At 32.4% G+C, this 19,891-nt stretch overlaps 1 protein-coding gene across 7 annotated transcripts in view; it reads left to right on the forward strand.

Moving 5' to 3' along the window:
• Window positions 1-19,891, forward strand: part of PHF14 (PHD finger protein 14) — a 209,819-nt gene that overhangs the window by 145,592 nt on the left and 44,336 nt on the right. For 6 of the 7 annotated variants that reach the window (XM_045494924.1, XM_045494920.1, XM_045494926.1 and 3 more), the window contains one exon: window positions 3,280-3,397. In XM_045494924.1, the coding sequence (XP_045350880.1) occupies window positions 3,280-3,397 (118 nt within the window). Of the gene's footprint in view, window positions 1-3,279; window positions 3,398-18,290; window positions 18,330-19,891 lie in introns of those variants that run through there. The other variant, XM_045494922.1, reaches the window with a different exon arrangement.

Raw genomic sequence — 19,891 nt, forward strand, 5'->3', positions numbered from 1 at the left:
TAACATAGCTAGAATTTATTGGCTGACAAAATATGCCAGAGTTTTCATAGTGGTGTTTGTATGTGCATGAAATAAGTAATCCACTATTTTTACCATCTACATTATTCTTTGATTTCTAGGATTCTTAGTGGTATCTCTTATATTCGTCTCTGATATATTAATTAGTACACATTCTGTTCAAGTTTACTTGTATCATTCAGGATATTTTTGTTACCAGCACATAAATCTATGGATGTCCTCAATATTCTAATGTAAAAACAACCATACTTTTTCCACATGGAAATAATTTCAGTCATTTGTAGAAAGAACTTTTATTTGCATATTTATTAACAGAGCTATTGGTTTCAGGATTGATTTATTTCTCTTTGTGTTTTTTTCTCCTGGATTTTAGCAGTTCCTAAGTGTATTAACTACTCTTTTTTGCTATTTATTCTTGGGATTACAGTTTTTATTTACTGGTGAATGAGCTATAACTTGAAAGAACTTCCATATCACCCCCTAATTCTGACAAGTAAATTCTGCCTTTCCTCTGAGACCCATCACAAATACATTAGAGTTCCACAGGGAGAGTAAGTCATTCTAAAAGGTATTACTAATGAAGTAATCAGTAGAATTAGGTCATTTCCAAATGGCATATACTTCAACATTATTGTCTAACAAATCTAGCATATACAACCTTTGTTTTCCCAGTGCATTTATTCTTGAGCTGATTACCTGATTTTACAGTTAATTGGAATTAGCTATAAATTGGAACTGTATCAGTGTAGCAAACTTATTCTTAAAGTTATTAGCTGGAAATACATAGGTAACAATAAGAATCCCCTTCATCTATGCAGGTGATATAAACAAATTATTTACAAAACAACGAATTAAGATATACCTTTATATTCATCATGGTGTTTGATGTGACTTATACAATAGAAATCATAATTTGAAGTTATGACACAGAGTTTTAAAGTAAATATGCAATAATTAGGTTATAATTTGATATGAACTAGGAAAACAGTAATACCATAACTCTCCACCTATCAAGAGCCCAGATTATTGGCAATCTCAACTCTAAGGAACATTTACCATAACCTAAAGTGAAGCAAAAAAGACTATGTAGTAAACTGAAATTGAGTCCGTGTACTTAACTCAGAAGTTCTCATTTTCATGTCTTTTTATTGTCCATTTGCATAGTCTTACTAAGGTTAAAGATCTGTTTTCTAAATCCACAACAAATTATTGTTAGGAAAATGCTTAGACAAATAGAGTTACAATATCAGAAAGCAGTAGCTGACACTTTTCAAGCAAATTAATACCCTGAAAACCTATGAAAGTTGAATACAAGAATTCAAATAGAACAGCAGATAGTACTCCAAACACAGTTAAACACTTAGCAGCATGTGTTACTTGTATTCATGACCCTGATAGGACAAAGATAAAGTAAATTATATTTATTTTCTTGCTGAAGTAAAGAATGTGATTCTTTTTAAATGTTCCATCAAAATGGCAGAAACACTAGTTTTCATGTTTGAAGGAATATGGCCTCAGCTATCTAGAAGTCTCAACTTTCTCATAAATTCAGAAGTGCTCATATTCTGAAGGTTCCTGTAACTATACATAATATAATTGAAGTTTTAACTACTTAAAGGTAAATAAGTTATATTGACAAGAAAGAACATAAAATTGTGTGGGCTTGCCATTTAGTTTCTTTATGTTACATTTGATGTTCGCTATATATTCTGTTATTTTTTCTTAATGACAGAACAACAGGTATTTGAATACTTTGACTGCCTTTAAATGTGTTTTTGGTTTATTTATAATATTGGCATAGTATATAAAGTACTGTTATTCCTATTTGATTTCGTTTTTCATGTAATTAGAATTATCATGGTAGATCATTCTTTTCAAGTCCGTGTCTTGAGTCTAAAATCAGGGTTTTGGAAAACTGCATAAATGTATATGGTTCATAAGGAGAAAGTTTACAGGAAAAATGGGTAAACTTACAACATATTATGTTTTAAACTTTTTTATACCTGAGTAACTTAACTAAGTTGCTAACTTTCTGAAACTTGATCTCCAAAATGGGTCTTTGGGACATTGGATTTTGTAGCGTGATTTGAAATTTTTACCTAAATGTGATTTATACTCCCCTTTATTCTGATGGTTTTTAAAAATCAGTGGTTTTTCTTGGTGTGTTGTTTCTAACAATAGTTCTTTCCCCCCTTTTTTCTAATAAAGGTTATTGAATAGTAATTTTTCAATTTATTGAGTAACACATGCTTTATAAAAATTTCTTCGTGGTTTCGTATTTGGATTTCTCAACATTTTAAGTTGTAAATTAGTAAGAGAGACAGTAAATAAAAAGAATCTGACAGACTGAAGAAAAGTATTTTTTTTAACTTAAAAGAACACAAGTAAAATGAGGACAAAATCCTTTCTATTAGATGTATACATCTTTGTTGTTTGTTGTTAAATTTTGGTCTTGTTATTCCAACTGATGCAAATTTTATTGTACAAAACAATGAAATAATGCAGATCTTTCTTCATTGTCAGCAGGATGAGATTGTCTGAAACGAAGAATAGGTATGATAGTTTTCTTAGATTTTGCACATTATAGGGTGGCAAAGACAGTATCAAAATATTTGTTGATAAGCTTAAGGATGTACTAGGAGGTACTCTGAAAAACCAAATGCACTGAGAGAGAGTGACAGGTAATTTTGAGAATATTTTGTATTTGAGAAAATAATACCAAATTCTTCGAATGATTTTTATTTGCTAGATTGTGTTAACATGCTATAAACATTAGAAAGTGTATTTACAATCTACTTTGACTTGGAGAAAGAGTGATAAGGTACATTGTATAGAATTGATTACAGCTTAAATTTTTTTAAGTAATCACATGTATTAGATTAAATTCATAATCTAGAATTATATACATCTTATATTAAATGTTTTTTAACTAATGAATAATTAATTCTTGATGTTTAAAATTGAAAATGTGTTATGAACACATTTGGCTATACACATTCATTCATATGCTCTCAACATTTCTGCTATCAAAGTGTTCTGAATGATATTTATTTTGTTTGTTAATTTTATTGTTGTATTTTGTTTTCTCCTTAAACATAGATTTCAGCTTTAGATTGTCTTTATCATAGACATTAATTTAATAATCTTGTGAACTAAGGGAAGAATTAACAGTGTTGAAATGTATGGTAGTTTGCCATTTGTCTTTGTAAAAGATAGTTTTTAATATTATTTAGATACACCATAAATCTCTTTACCCTACAGGTGTGATGAATGCAGACTGTGCTACCATTTTGGCTGTTTGGATCCCCCTTTGAAAAAGTCTCCTAAACAAACAGGCTATGGGTGGATATGTCAGGAGTGTGATTCTTCATCTTCTAAGGTAAGGAGAAAAGTCCATAAGAAAAAGTGTTTCACTTCATTTTGATAGCCATATCATACCATCAGCTTCCTGATTTTGAAGAGAATTAGAATTATGAATAACCAACATTTTAATCTAATGTACTTCAAGACTATTTAGCCATGGTGATTTTATTGCCCTTAAATTATGGAATAAACAGCTCTACTAAGTTATATAAATATCTTCTGAAATGGTTTAGCTGTAAATTTTGTGTATTTTCTATGTTACTGTAATGTATTAAATAGTGTTCTAGTCACCAAAGAAAGTCACCCTGCGCTTATTTACCACACCTAGGGAATGGCAGGGTAATTCTGGCTTGAGTCATGAGAAATTTGTTTTGACAAATATATATTAATGTGTATAAATATGAATCAACAGAATAACCAATAAAATCCAATTTTATTTTGTAGATAACTCATTAAGTATATTGTGAATTAATTTTTAATAACAGCTGTTTGAAAACTAAGTGAAATAAGTCAGACAAAGACAAATACCATATGATTTCACTTACAGATGGAATTTAAGAAACAAAACAGATGATCGTGGGGGAGGGAAGAAAAGTCTGTTCTTTGACAAAACTAGTTTTTACATAATTAGAAAGGACAATAAGGTTGTTTAATAGTTTATCTCCAAAAATTGAAATTATATCTTTTGAATATCAATATTATAACCTTAATTTGTGGTAATCTGCAGTTTAAGATTATTGTTTCTTTAAAGTGAGTGAATAGACTCCGATACTTTGACTCGTTTGACAAAAATATTGAATATATTTGAAATAAGACATTTTGATCAGCTGCGGATTAATCAGATTGTTCTTCCGTAAGTAGACAGTGGAAATTAGCTATCTATTGTAATGTGGACATGAAGCCATCTTTCTTAAATGCCACTTAAATGCATTTGTCTCTCCTAGAGTCAATTAAAATTAATACTAAATTCCTTTTTGATTGTGGAATCAAATATATATTTCTGTACACATACATATTTTTTGGCCAAATTGTTGCCTTTAGATTCTAATTTCAAATGTTTAAGAACCTTGATAATGGCCATAGAGAGTGGTATGTGGATTGAGTCTACTAATTCATTAATAAATGATTCACTTTTAATTTGAGATTCTCCAAAGGATAAAAAGCCACTATTTTCAGAACATACCAAAATCATGAGTAATCCTAAAGACATAATGGATATCTGTATAATTTTTGCAGTTTTACCTTTAATAACGTACAAGCTGTAGTAAAAATAAAAACAAAAATAAAATGTATTTTTTTCAGTTAAAATTATTTGTTCCAGGTTACCACAGACACCATCTATAAAAAGTGATTTGTGAAAAACTACAGGAAAACATTTCATTATAGAAAAAAAAAGCTATTTAAAGGGTTTTTAAACCAAATTTATTATAAAATTTATATATTAGCATAATGATTATTGAAGTGTAATATACTCTGCATTTTATTAGTAATAATCAAGCTTTTTTGCTCAAGATTTTAAACTATACGATATCAAGAATTATTTTCCAGGCATTTTATTAAGACCCAGATTTAAGAGGTATTATATTTAATAGCAAAAGTTATATTGCATAATTTAAAAATGCTGTACAGAAATTGTGTTTAAATGGAAAAAAATAGTGATTATACTGTAGATTATAGAGAGTTGTCTTATGGGACTGTTTGTGGTATAAGATTCTTTTCTTTTTTTTTTTTAAGTTTATTTTGAGAGAGAGAGAGCATTTGAGCAGGGGAGAGGCCAAGGAGAGGGGAGGGAGAGAGAGAATTCCAAGCAGCTCTGTGCTTCCAGCACAGAGCTCAACACAGGGTATGATCCCATGTGAGATTATGACCTGAGCCAAAATCAAAAGTCGGGTGCTCAACCAACTGAGCCACCCAGGCACTCCATAATATGATTTTTCTAATACATTTTTTGTTTGGGGTTTCCTCTACTCTCAACAAGCAAATAAGGGAAGCATCTTTTAAAAAAATATTTATTGCCCTTTAAAAATACACCTTTTTGTGTACATTCTTTTAAAAAGGTTCTGTACTACTATAAATGTGTAGCATTGTATACAGTGCTTAAGGAATGGCTTAAAGTTATATAGTAACTTCATTAATGAATACTGAAAATTAAAGGGGGCCTATTTATATACATGTTAGGAGTATATCTTACATTTCTTTTTTTTAATCTTTTAAAAAACATTCTTAGTTTTTATTTATTTTTGAGAGATAGAGGGAGAGTGCGAGCCAGGTAGAGGAAGAGAGAGGGAGACAGAGGATCTGAAGCAGCGACTGCAGCGAGCCCAATGTGGGGCTCGAACTTATGAGCCTTGAGATCATGACCTGAACCAAAGTCAGATGCTTAACCCACTGAGCCACCCAGATGCCCCTATCATATATTTCTTAATGCAGTAGGATGCCAGTAGCCATTGAGAAGGATAAGATATTTTTATTTTTGTTTTTGTTTTCCCTCTTTATGAGACAATAGGTCTTCTACTCTGAATGGAAATCCATTAAGAATGCACATTGTTAGAAAACTTGCAATATATTTTCTGTATTCTGACCTCTGATTGAATATGAGATAATAAACAACCAACATGATCAAAATTTCATCCAAATATAGTGTCTAATCTTTGGAATGTCCTAGCATTTAAACCTTTATAAGGTTTACAGCAGTGAAGTAGATTTGTATTTTTGTCATATCAACATGACTATTGTACAGTTATGCTTTTTTTCCAGTAAAAAATTAAATTTAATGTAATAGTTAAGCTGGAAACTTAATTAATATTTGTTGTTGGATCCATTCTGATTTGTTCACTGTTGAAGATGTTCATTCCTAACTAGCAGGTAGTAAATTTGTTTACATTTTTCTTAGAAAGATATTGGCTAGTTTGGGTCCAAAGAAAGCATTGATAGATAATATCATGCTTTATAATTCAGTGAATTGCTGCAGAAGCTGTTAAATTTAGAAATCAGTATGTTATTAATATCTGAGTCAAAACTAGCGTATCAGTCAAAATTAGTATCATTGTAGGGCCTAAAAGAAACCTACAGTGGAAATTAATATACTTTGCTTGTCCTTGATTTTCCTCTATTACATTTAGTGGACTATTATTTGTTAGGTAATACTGTGTGTATTTGCCATGTTAATATATTTTAATGATATGAAAACTAAGATAAAAATAGTTGCTGCCAGGAGAAGGAAAGTGAATCAGTTGCTAATAAATTTATGGGGGGGGGAGGGAGTGAAGTATAAAATTCTTACAGCTATAAAATGTATATCCAACTTCCTTTCTCTGTGGTAATCAGGATTATTAAGTCCAAGGAGTCTTAACTTTTATTCTAAAAATTTGACTCCCAAGTAAGTTATTTATTTTGCTTAGAATTTTAGATAAATACAAGGTGAGGGTATATAGTTGAATACGTGCTTGAAAATACATTGCACTTTAAACATTAATTTAACTCTTAACATTGTCTTCAAATTTTGTGTAGCAGAGGAAACAAAAATAATGCCATGTATATTCTCAGCAGCATAATATATTTATACATGACTTTGTCTCTTAAGTAATAGGTTTATCGTTATGGGCTTTGTGAGGGCAAAAATCTTCTGTCACAAATCCTGCCTATTACTTTTATGGAAATTCTGTTCAAGTCTAAGAAGATTAACCATAACATAATCCATAATTTTAAGTTTTAGCACATGATAAAATACACCTAAGTGTAGTTTCAGTAATATTGATTTAATTACAATTTACCTAAAAGTAGAATGACTTTTTTTAAATTGAGAAATAATTGGCACATAATTTTATATCATTTTCAGGTATGACAAGATAACCATTCAATATTTGTGTATAGAATGAGTGTTTATTCTACCTGAACCCATGAAATATGGCATGATAAGACTTTCTCTGACTTATCAACCTATTATAAACCTACTTAAGTTCACTTTAAGTTTCATGTAAAATGACTACATGGACACAGATATATACATATATGTGTGCACACACGGAAACACAAATCTACACATATACAAACACATGGAAACACATATGCACAAAACATATCTTCTCCCATAGGCTGTGCTTCACAGACATTTGACTAAGGCAGCAGCTTAGTCAATACAGCCAGTGTATTAAGTTTATATTCAGTGCAGCTAGTTCATTGCTACCTATCACCATGCCTTAGGAATTTTTTTCCCCTGCTTTTTACTATGTTGCCATAATACTAATGTTAATGAGTATTATATGCCTGGAAAAATAATGCGTTTTGTTCTTTTTTAAATTTTTTCAATGCTTATTTATTTTTGAGAGAGAGAGACAGTGAGAGCCGGGGGGCGGGGGGAGAATCCCAAACAGGCTCTTGGCTCTGAGCTGTCAGCACACAGCCCAATATGGGGCTCAAACTCATGAACCATGAGATCATGACCTAAGCCTAAGTCAGACACTTAACTGACTGAGCCACCCAGGGGCCCCATGTTCTTAATCATCCTCTTCACCTCTCTGTTAGTTTTCCTCCCTCTCTGTTTCATTTGTTCACCCAACCTAAATACCTGGAATCATCTTCAAGCCTTACCCATCCTTGTGCCTTACAGAAAATCATTCTCTGAGTCCTCTAAGAGAAGTTTTCTTCCTTAAATGTTTCCCCAGTGTGCTCTTTGTTCCTTTCCTCCATTGTTCCTGTGTTGATTCAGTGCCTCACTTTTTCCTCATTCTTTCAGTTTCTCCTGTTTTGGAAACTATCTAAATAGGTCTGCCATACTCTTCTCTTTTACCAATTCTCTTTACTAGTGGCCTCCAAAATGAAGTGTTTGTACCCTAAGAGATAGACAAGATGTCTAATTAAGTCAACTTCTGTATAACATCCCATTTTAATTTGTATGTCTGTGCTTTATAATGTAAATAATATATTAATACTGTGGAACATGATATAACTTCACACAAATATGTTTTGATACATATTTAAAATATTTTTAGTATGGGGCATATCAACAAAAATGCCTGGAGACCATACTTCTATACTGGTACTAAAATAATCTTTCAGAAACTACATTTGTCACACCTCTGCTTTGCATTTGTGTTTTTTCATCCTCTTTCATGTCCCAAATATAACCAACAAAAACAGAAAATTAATGTTATTACCATCTAATCCTCAGTATTCAAGTCTTGCCATTTGTCTTAGAAATTTCCTTTATAGCAAAAGGATCTAGTACAGAATCATTGTTGCATTTATTTTCATGTTTCTTTAGTCTGGACAGTCCCTTATTCTTTCCTTGATTTTCATGACCTTGCCACTTTTGAAGATTACAGGGCAGTTATTTTGTAGAATGTCTTACTTTGTATTTTTTAAATCTTTTTTATAGTTAGATTCATTTTATGCATCTTTGATAAGAAATGCCACAGATGTGCTGCAGTATGCATTCTTTCAGGTGATACATGACTTCAATATGAACCATAGATAGTAATCACTTGACTAAGGAGCTGTCTGCAAGTCTCTCCCATTCTCTTCCCTTTTGTAATTAATTCGTTAATTTGTCTAACCTTGAGACTATGCAAATATCCATATTATCCAAATTATCCTCATCAGACTTTCATTTTCTGTTTTATTCAGTGGATTATATTGGTTATTATCATTTATTTTGATCTTCAAATTGTCCCAGTTTTGGCTAATGGAAGCCACTTCAGACTGCCTTCTCCCACTTCAGCTTGGCATCTATGTCCTTTTGACATGATCCCAGCAATCTTTAAGTATTTCCTTACTAAAGATATTCCAGACTCAACTGTACTTTCCCTTTCCCTAGTCCTAGAACCAGCCATTTCTCCAAGGAGCTCCAGTTCTTTCAGTGGAGAGTAGTATTTAGAAACCAAGATGTGGGTACTAGATGTGCTCATTGTTACTGCAGTGTCATTCCTCCTAGTTCTTCTAGACAGAGTGAAGGACTAGATGTATATGTACACATACCCGTTTCTGCCTTTATAGATACTGGAAACCATTCCAGTTTTCTCCCTTTCTATATTTCTAACTCACTGACAGAAAACTAGTTCCCATTATTCTTAAATATTCTTATATAATTAGTCCCCTGATACAAAACTAATCTCTCATCACCCTCCACTGCCACCCAACATGGACACCTATTTTGCTGAATATAACCTAATGGGCTTTAGACTGAATTGTTCAGGAAGAAGTGAGAGAGGGAATGAGGGTGGACGTCTATATTTTTTACAAGCTCCCTAAATTATTTTAATGAGCAGTCAAGAATAAGAATCTGTTTTATGTGTTTTATGAAGTCTTCAGTTATTAAGAAAGATTCTCACCTAAAAATTAATTTTTTTAGAACTTTAAAACAAATATACACAATGCCCAAAACCCAAGTGAAATGTCAACAAACTATTTTAAAATTATGTTGTATACTTACATATAAAATCCAAGGTAGATTAAGTAATTTTTTTAGATATAGGGCACAGGTTTTTTTTTTAATGTATTTTTTTAAATTTTTAAAATTTTTAAAATATAGGGCACAATTCACTATTCAGTCTTTTCCTAGAGTGTACTTAATGTAGATCTCAACAACTTCTGTTAACACACCCAAAATGAAGCTCATTTATTTTGCCATGGTTAAATGAACATATATAAATATTTTTTAAGAGTGCTTCATTCAAGTCATATACATCATATATTTTACAGTGACTGTGCCAGTTATGATTTTAGCTTTTCATCCTTATTTAAGCTCTGTTTGGTGAAAAGCCATGGATTATACATGACAGGTCATTATCTGACTACTACCAGATTAACTGTCTTAGCTTGGAGAACTCCATTTGGTTCACTCTTACTTGATCTATATAGTGTAGAGCAATAATAAATTGAATTCATATGTAGAGAAATGTCATCTAAATCCCTATGAAAAATTTTCTGGAACTACAAATGCTATGCATGTCTGCTGAGGCAAGTGGTACTTTTTGATATTCATTTGTATTAGAAATCCCTGAGTAGGGAAAGTATGATTTTTTTTTCATCTTTATTTTCCAATTTTCTGCATTAAGCAACTAGAATTCTATAACTGATATAGTTGAGTAAAAACTGCATAGGTAACTATTCACTTTCAAATAAAACACTAATTGTGAATCTTGCCCCTTTACGAACTGAACAAGACAATCTTTCCAAGGAGTATCTTGCCATAGTACATTAAATTAGCACATGTAATTGAACCTGGTAATATTGGAAAGTGGATGTCTGATTTTATGTATAATGACAATTTATGAAAAAATATAAAATTTATGAAAAAATATAAAAATATAAAATTCTGCTGGCTCAGAAGGTGGAGCATGCAACTCTTGATCTTGGGGTTGTGAGTTTGAGCCCCATGTTGGGTGTTAAAGGTCTTTTAAATTTGAAGTATACAAATGACCCGTTAAAACAAATATTTTTAAAATATTTTAGCTATTCATTTGACCTCTTGGATTTTATTAGGTTAAATTTTAAGTTTCTGAATTTAGCATGGTTGACAAAGAAGTCATTTTAGGTAAAACATAACACCTAACTGTTTTAATTCAGTATTCTAGCATTTGTGTGACAAGCATTAGAACTTACAACAGTGTGCTTTAGCAAGCTTTACTGAATTCTGATTGGCTTTTTTACTGGTACAGATATGTAAAAGTTTGGAGAAAAGTTGTTTATATAGTTTCTTACAGTGGAATCCCAGAGAACAAATCTGTGGTGGTTTGTAGACTTACTAAAATTATGAGAATTAAAACTGGTGTGGTTATCCTTGATGATAGCTGTAGTTACATATTAAACTTTAGATTACCTCTTTGCTAGTGTGGGGGATAAAACCCACAATCTTCCAGTTATCTTCTGCTTTACATCTGGGTTATGTTCAGGGTATTGCCTGAACTCTATTATATGCCCGAACTCTAGCATTTTCCACAAAATCGTTTGTATAAATATCTTATTTAAGCCCTTAGTTTCTGAGTATTGTACTTTGAGACTAGTAACAATGATGTATGAATTCAATAAGAAGTAATAGCCATTAAGAATTTTACTAATTACAGATGATACTATGTTTTTTTAAAAAGTAGAGTGTATTTTTTTTAAACTGAACATTTATGGACAAACTGAACTTATTTTTTGTCATTATTGCTTGCTTAAAAAGGTTCTTTGATTGTCTTAGACATTTTCTGAAACCTATTCCTAGGTAATATTTTATCAAGTAATAATTTTAGCCAAACAAAGACTGTTTATGGTTATTCTTCATAATAGAATTGGAATCTATACTGATCTGTTTAGTTCTGTAGTAATTTCCATGGGGACTATGTAATACATGTTAAGTGTATTGGTATATTTCAATATGTCATGGTCAGGTATTCCTTAAGAATCTTTTTGTACATATGATTTCTCTCCTCCAGGTACAGTTTGTTAGTGTTTATGACATACACGTGTATGTATTTGAACTTCATATTCACAGAAAAAAAATGACTGGGACTTCTAAAATTAGACAATTCTTTTATATTAATAATTTTCAAAATTGAAACACTAAATCACTTTTTAAGTTACATTTACTACAAACTGGAAAAACCAAGCCACTTTCTAATTTAGATGGCATGTGGGCCTGATGCGTTTGCATAGCATGCTGTGGAATGCCATATGTGATAAGAAACTAACTCATAACTGAGAGATAATTAATCAAAGTACAGTAGGGTGCCGTACATGGGAATGCCTTTCAAAACTCACCAACTTTATACTATCCTTTAGTTTTTTTTTTTAATTTTTTTAAACATTTATTTGAGACAGAGAGAGACAGAGAATGAACAGGGGAGGGGCAGAGAGAGAGGGAGACACAGAATGTGAAACAGGCTCCAGACTCTGAGCTGTCAGCACAGAGCCCGATGCAGGGCTCGAACTCACGGACCGTGAGATCATGACCTGAGCTGAAGTTGGACGCTTAACCAACCAAGCCACCCAGGCGCCCCTCCTTTAGTTTTAAATTAGTTTTTTTTTTTACTTTTATATTATGTTGGAGGGAAAAGTGACCTACAAAAAATCTGGTAGACTGAAGGATTTTCATTACAGATTTTAAAAAGTTAATAAGAATATTTTTACCTATTAACCCAGCATTATTAAATTTGGATTATATAATAATGTAAGAATTAAGAAAGAATGTAGAATACATTAGTTATGTAAACTTGTTATTCCAGTATTTATAGATGATTTGAGGGTGAGAGATACTGTTTGCTCTAAAGAGATGGTCCTAGTTGAAAAAGGCTAGCCCGTTCTCAGAGCTGTGAAGCTAAAGGAAATAATGGGGAGGGCTTAACTCCTAGCTTCAAAAAACAGAGTGAGATCTCATGTATTCTAGTTGTAGATAGTTTATTCTAATTTATTAAATATTTATTTTAATTATTTCATCATTGTATAGAATTATTTATCTATTAAAAAGTAATCTTTCCAAGCTACATATTGTGGTGTAGGTAGTACCCTTTACCTACAACTAAGACAGTCTTCTTCAGATCTAGGCTAAGAAAAACAAAAGAATAAACTCTGAAAGTTAATGGAATTGAGTTCTGAAATCAAATATATTTAAGAATTCTAATCTAGACATTCTGATAGAATCTTTACCAAGATTGATAAGATATTAGGGGTTGGAGGCATAGCCAATGTATGTTATGCCATGTTTCTTACATTTTAACATGTTCATTTTTTGACATTTCTGAAATTAGGGTGTCTGTAAGCAGTTTATATTTTTAAGTGATAATATTTTTTCTTAAAAATTTGCTATTAAATTTATGGGGTTTCTTATAATCTGAGGCATTGTTGAGTAACAAAATAGAGTTATTTAAGGTATACAGAAAGTGAAAATACACAATACATTGTAGAATAAAGAGCTTTATGAATTCTGAAAAGAAACAAACTGGGTTCAGATATTAATTATTTACAATGCTTGTGCAATTTATAGTTCTTTTTTTTTAATGTTTATTTATTTTTGAGAGAGCACATGCAGGGGAAGGGCAGAGAGAGAGGGGGACAGAGGATCCAAAGTGGGCTCTGCCCTGACACCAGCAAACCCAATGTGGGAGTCGAATTCACAAACCACGAGATCATGACTTGAGCCAAAGTCGGATGCTCAACCAACTGAACCACCCAGGTGCCCCTAAAATGCTTGTGAAATTTAGTAAGTTGTTTCAGTTCAGTAAGCTTCAGGTTGCTTATTTGTGAAAGGCTTAATGGCAATACTTGGAATATTGGAGATACTCAGTAAATGACATCCCTTCTAATTCTTAAAAATACACAAGCATTTTAGCAGCACTTGGGTGGCTCAGTCAGCTGAACTTCCAACTCTTGGTTTTGGCTCAGGTCGTGATCTCATGGTTCGTGGGATTGGGTTCTGCATTGGGCTCCATGCTGACAGTGTGGAGCCTGCTTGGGATTCGGCCTCTCCCTCTTTTCTCTGTGCCCCTCTACCACTTGTGCAAACATGTTCTCTTTCTCTCAAAATAAATAAAAATAAACTTCAAAAAAATTAAATGAGCATTTTAATTACACAGGGAAAAATTCAAAATTGGTGCTAATGTCCTGATTTTCAAATGTAGAAAATGTTTTTAAAAAGTAATCTGAAGAGCAGTTTTCTGTGTTTTACTTTTTGTCTTCACAAACCAGGTAAAAATCTTTCTTGTCCCTTTCACATGAAACAGACTAAGGTCATGTCTAACATTTTCATTCACAAAGAAAAGTCCATTTGCTTTAATTTCTTGCTAGGGTTAAGAGGTAATGGAAAGTTATCTTTATAATTAATCTGGTTTTTAAACTAAGGCACTTGTGGCTCTCTAAACTTTTAAAATTATATACTATAGTATTCCATAAGGTATTTTTTTCTAAATCTATTGTGTATCATTAGCAAATAGTTTTTTCTTTAATATTGATGGTAATGACTATTTCGCATTAAATATAGAATTAAAGTCCTCTATGAATTGAACAGATCATACATTAATGTATTTATTTTACTTTGTAAGTAGAAGGCTGATATTTAAAAAGTAAAAGTTTACTGTCATATTTAAAACGTTGGCTCTACCAAGTATTGAACAATAGAAAAAGACATAACTGATATGTTTCTATATATAGAAAAAGACATAAATGGAAACTTGTTTTTAACTAAAGATATACTTTTTAATAGGTAAAGAAATACCCAAGAAATTTCTCATAGACTAGAGAGGGGTATTATTTCCTTGTGAAGGTCATGAAAACTATAAACCTGAAAATGAAATGAAAATAAAAAGTAAATAAAATAAAATTTAAAAGTAACAAATCATTGAAGACAGGTGTAAGATAATTTATGAGTCTACCTTGTCAAAGTGTATACAGTTTTTGATAATGAAAGGTTTCATCAAGCCTAACAAATGACTTTTAGAGAACAGGCATATATATCAGCAGCACATTCTTTTACCATATAAATGTTTGAAAACTTCCAAAGGATGGAAATGTGAGAGGTTCTGGGCTAGCATTTTCACATTCTTTGTGGAGTCTGGAAATTCAGGTTATTAACTTTTAGAGCATACTGTGTAAACATATTTGGAATTTCATAACATGAGTATATGCCTTCAATATGTCTTACAGCACTTATGCCAAGAGAAAGCCTCTTTCTTTTTTTTTTTTTTAAATTTTTTTTTTTCAACTTTTTTATTTATTTTTTTGGGACAGAGAGAGACAGAGCATGAACGGGGGGAGGGGCAGAGAGAGAGGGAGACACAGAATCAGAAACAGGCTCCAGGCTCTGAGCCATCAGCCCAGAGCCTGACGCGGGGCTCGAACTCACAGACCGCGAGATCGTGACCTGGCTGAAGTCGGACGCTTAACTGACTGCGCCACCCAGGCGCCCCAAGCCTCTTTCTTAAGTAAGGAAATTTATACTTACTCTCAGATGCTAGTAATGCATTTCGTTTGGAAAAGTAGATCTCAAATATGTGCTTTACATGTATGAGTCAAAGGGTAGTGATTTATACATGTAACTTCTTCAGAGCCCTGCTTTACACCCCATATTTCTTCCCCTCTCTGCTACCCACTTCCCTGATTTCCAGTAGAAGAAACCATTAATAACATATATTTATTTAGCCATAGCATATAAATTTCTCTGTTTATCTTCATGTTACTTTAAAAACTGGCTATCTCTTTTTGGGACTATCACATATGCTGTTTTTAACTTCTTTTCCATTGGTAAAATGCTAAGTAAGGCAAATTATAAGACTGTGGTCCACACTATCCTCCCATAGGCCCCAGCCTAGTCCAGTCCTGCTCCATATTAAATTATTAGCTTCACTTCTTATTTTGACAGGACCCCAGAACCACCCTTAACTAATTTTAATAGGTTAGGTGAACATCACTTTATTACTTCTTTTACTTTACAAAAAAAAATTTTCAGTTTTCTGATTTACATCATAATTTGACATTTTCATCACTTGTCAACTCACATTGCCCAAATGCTAATGATTTTTCCTCAAAGCCTACAAACCACGTGCACCAGGATCTTCTAAAGTACTGTTTAATTTGCAGTTTGGAAGGCCCCATACAGACCTACTAAATCAGTATTTCTAAAATGCTACTCAAGAATTAGCATTTTTATAAGCACCACAGGTGATAATTAAAGTTTAAGAACCACTGCTTTTGACCCTCATTTCTTTTAAATTTCTTACACATAGTTTTGTTCCTACTTGAAGTATTCACTTATCATACCTACACACTTTACTGTTCATAATAGGACTATCTTTCAACCCCCCTGCCCCGCCCGAGGCAGGATCAAGGTAGATTGATGATACCTGATTCAGGTTCAGTACGGTAGCATTCCTGGGTTACTAATATACCATATTCCCTTTCTTCTTTATGAGTTCTGGAACTGCACAGCAACATCATAGGTATCTTCCCTGAGCTATAAATTCAGTTTTCCCCCATCGAGAATCTTCCTCAGTTACTCTGCTTCATCTTTTTTTCTGCTTCTTTGCAGCAATTGATACTATTGGTAACTTCCTCCTTTTTTGCAGACTCCTTCCTTGCCTTTCAGTGAACTTATTTTCTCTGGGTTTTCTCCCTTCTTAGCAGACCATATCTTTTGGGTTTTTTGATAGGCTTCTTTTCACTGTCTTTTCTTACTTTGCAGGTGACAGCATCCATACCCAAAGCTAAGTACCACACCCAATTTTGCTACAGGAAAACATGGCATTTAGGATTTAATGATCTATCTACTTTTTCTGAGTTGATGTTCATCAAGGGAGACTTTCTGACTTTTAAAATATTATCCTTTGAGGGGTATCTGGGTGGCTCAGTAGTTTAAGCATCCAACTTGATTTCAATTCAGGTCATATTTCACCTGTCTCCCTTCCCCCATCAAAAAAAATAAACATTTTAAAGAATAAAAATAATATCCTTTGTATAATAATTAAAGACATAATGTGATAAATTCACCAATAACTTTTAGTTTTCTGTTGCAACTATCTAGTGGTCTCCTGAGGAAAAGCTAAAAAATCTTACAGTAGCAACTTCTAACAGGAAGAATGAACAAGTGAGTTTTGGGTGGGTATATAAAATGGTGTAATGACTTTGAATGCAGAAAAAGTTCTGATGATCTAATGAACAGCATGGTAATCAGAGTTAAGAATACTGTATTATACACTTTGAAGTTACTAAAAAAGTAGATTTAAGCATTCTCACCACAAAAAAAAAAAAAGAGATGGTAATTATTTGATGTGATGGAGGTGTTAACTAACACAATAGTAGTAATCATTTTGCAATATATGTATATCAAGTCAATACACTGCACACCTTAAACTTACACAATGTTACATGTCAGTTATATCTCAATAAAGTCAGGGAAAAAATTTAAAAAATTACTGTAAGTTTAGTGTTTAAGTAGCAGAATACATATCAACTTGATCTCCAAGTGAAATATTGTTCTGGACATATGACTAAATATGCTATAATTGAGTTGTCATACTTTGAGTTTTGTTTAACGCTAGAGAGTAATAATTCAAACTAGCAGTTTTTAATATAATAAAAACAAACATCCTTTATATAAAATCTTTAAAAAATGTATGCTTATCTTATTTTTTTTTTCCTCTGAGTCAGCTTTTCTGGAGAAAATTGGAGTCAGAAAAGAAATTACACATATTATGCATTTTTTAAATTTCTTATAAATGTAATACATGATCATTGTAGAATATTTGGAAAATTTTAAAAAACAGAATATTTAAAATTACTTCTGTTATAATACCTATAGGCATTACATTTCTGCTCATGTTTCAGTAGTATATCGTACTACAACCTACTCATTAAAAATTGCATTCATATTATACATTTTGTCATATAATGGCAAATTATGCAATTGTGTATGTGACCATTTTCCACATTTTAGATATTTTTCTCTAACCAGACTTTTAAGTACTGTGCATTTCCTTGCATAGATATACTCTTGGTTTAATTGCTGGGTCAAAAAATATGAACATTTTAAAAATAAAAGTGTATCATTTTAGAAATAATAATAGCAGTTAATATTCATTGAGGACCTCTTTGTACCTAGCATTATTTAAGTACTTAAAATGTATAATCTCATTTAATTCTCACCACAGTCTTTAAGGTAGTTACTGTTTTTATCTCCCTTTCTGTGGGGAAAAAAATTAGGGTTCAGAGAAGTTAAGGATTATGTATGCAGTGGGTATAACCGGGATTCAAACCCAGATCTGCCTGATTCTGGAGGCTGTGTTTTAGAAACTTCCTTTCATATATGCTGAAGTAGGTATTTTTTATTCCTTGTTGCATTGAGATCCTCAAATTGGATTTTGTCCTGAGGCCACTGTAGATTTTCATAGTGTAGAAACTCAGATAATTTTTCTATTATAAATAATCACCCCTAGTGATAGGAAAATGAAAAATACCTTTATTAAGTGGGATCTGTTTGGGTCTTTCTAATGAAAAGGGGAATAAAGCCTAGAGGTAATTCTTAAAACAGATTAATTAAAGATGGTCCTACTGTAAGGTGTAGAAGACAGACCATAACTTCTCAGGGTCCTTCATAATTCAATGAAATGAGTATCTGTGTTAGGGGAGCTACTACTACTTGATAATATGGATGATATATGTAGACCCAGCAGAATCTAATCTGTTGTGCTTGGAAGGAGGTGAGGGAAAGGGATCTAAAAGTGAATTTTTTATTAGGCACTAAGTACTATATTTTTCCTGAGTCAAATATTATGTCTTTTTTTTAAATTAATTTTATTTATTTTATATATTTGTTGGCTGAATTCTTTTTTATTTTTGTAAATTTATATCCAACTTAGTTAACATATAGTATAATAATGATTTCAGAAATAGAATTCAGTGATTCATCACTTACATATAATACCCAGTGCTCATCCCAAAAGTGTCCTCCTTAATGCCCCTCACCCATTTAGCCTATCCCCCGACCCAACACCCCACCAGCAACCATCAGTTTGTTCTCTGTATTTAAGAGTCTCTTATGATTTGTCTCCCTCTCTGTTTTTATGTTATTTTTGCTTCCCTTTCCTTATATTCATCTGTTTTGTATCATAAATTCCACATGAGTGAAGTCATATATTTGTCTTTCTCTGATGACTCTAGTTCCATCCACATTGTTGCAAATGGCAAGATTTCATTCTTTTTAATTGCCAGTAATATTCCATTGTATATGTATACCACATCTTTATCCATTTGTCGGTCAATAGACATTTGGGCTCTTTCCATACCTTGGCTATTGTCAATAGTGCTGCTATAAACATTGGGGTACATGTGCCCCTTTGAAACAGCACTCCTGTAACCCTTGGATAAATACCTAGTAGTGCAATTGCTGGGTCATAGGATAGTTCTATTTTCAGTCTTTTGAGGAACCGCCATACTGTTTTCCAGAGTGGCCGCAGCAGTTTGCATTCTCTACAGCGGTGCAAGAGGTTTCCTCTTTCTCCACATGTTCGCCAACGTCTGTTGTTGCCTGAGTTGTTAATTTTAGCCATTCTGACAGGTGTGAGGTAGTATCTAATGGTGGTTTTCATTTGTATTTTCCTGATGATGAGTGATGTTGAGCATCTTTTCCTTGATGATGAGTGTCTGTTAGCCATCAGGATGACTTTTTTGGAAAAATGTCTACTCATGTCTTCTGTCCATTTCTTCACTGGATTATTTGTTTTTTGGGTGTTGAGTTTGATAAGTTCTTTATAGTTTTTGGACTAACCCTTTATCTGATGTCATTTCCAAATATTTTCTCTGATTCTGTCAGTTGCATTTTAGTTTTGCTGATTGTTTCCTTCACTGTGCAGAAGCTTTTTATCTTAATGAAGTCCCAATAGTTCATTTTTGCTTATGTTTCCCTTGCCTCTGGAGACACATCAGGTAAGAAGATGCTGTGGCCAAGGTCACAGGGTTTGTTGCCTGTTTTCTCCTCTAGGATTTTGTTAGCTTCCTGTCTTAATTTAGGTCTTACATCCATTTTGAGTTTATTTTTGTGTAT

This window comes from Leopardus geoffroyi, chromosome A2 (assembly GCF_018350155.1).
Source record: "Leopardus geoffroyi isolate Oge1 chromosome A2, O.geoffroyi_Oge1_pat1.0, whole genome shotgun sequence".
Lineage (NCBI taxonomy): Eukaryota > Metazoa > Chordata > Mammalia > Carnivora > Felidae > Leopardus > Leopardus geoffroyi.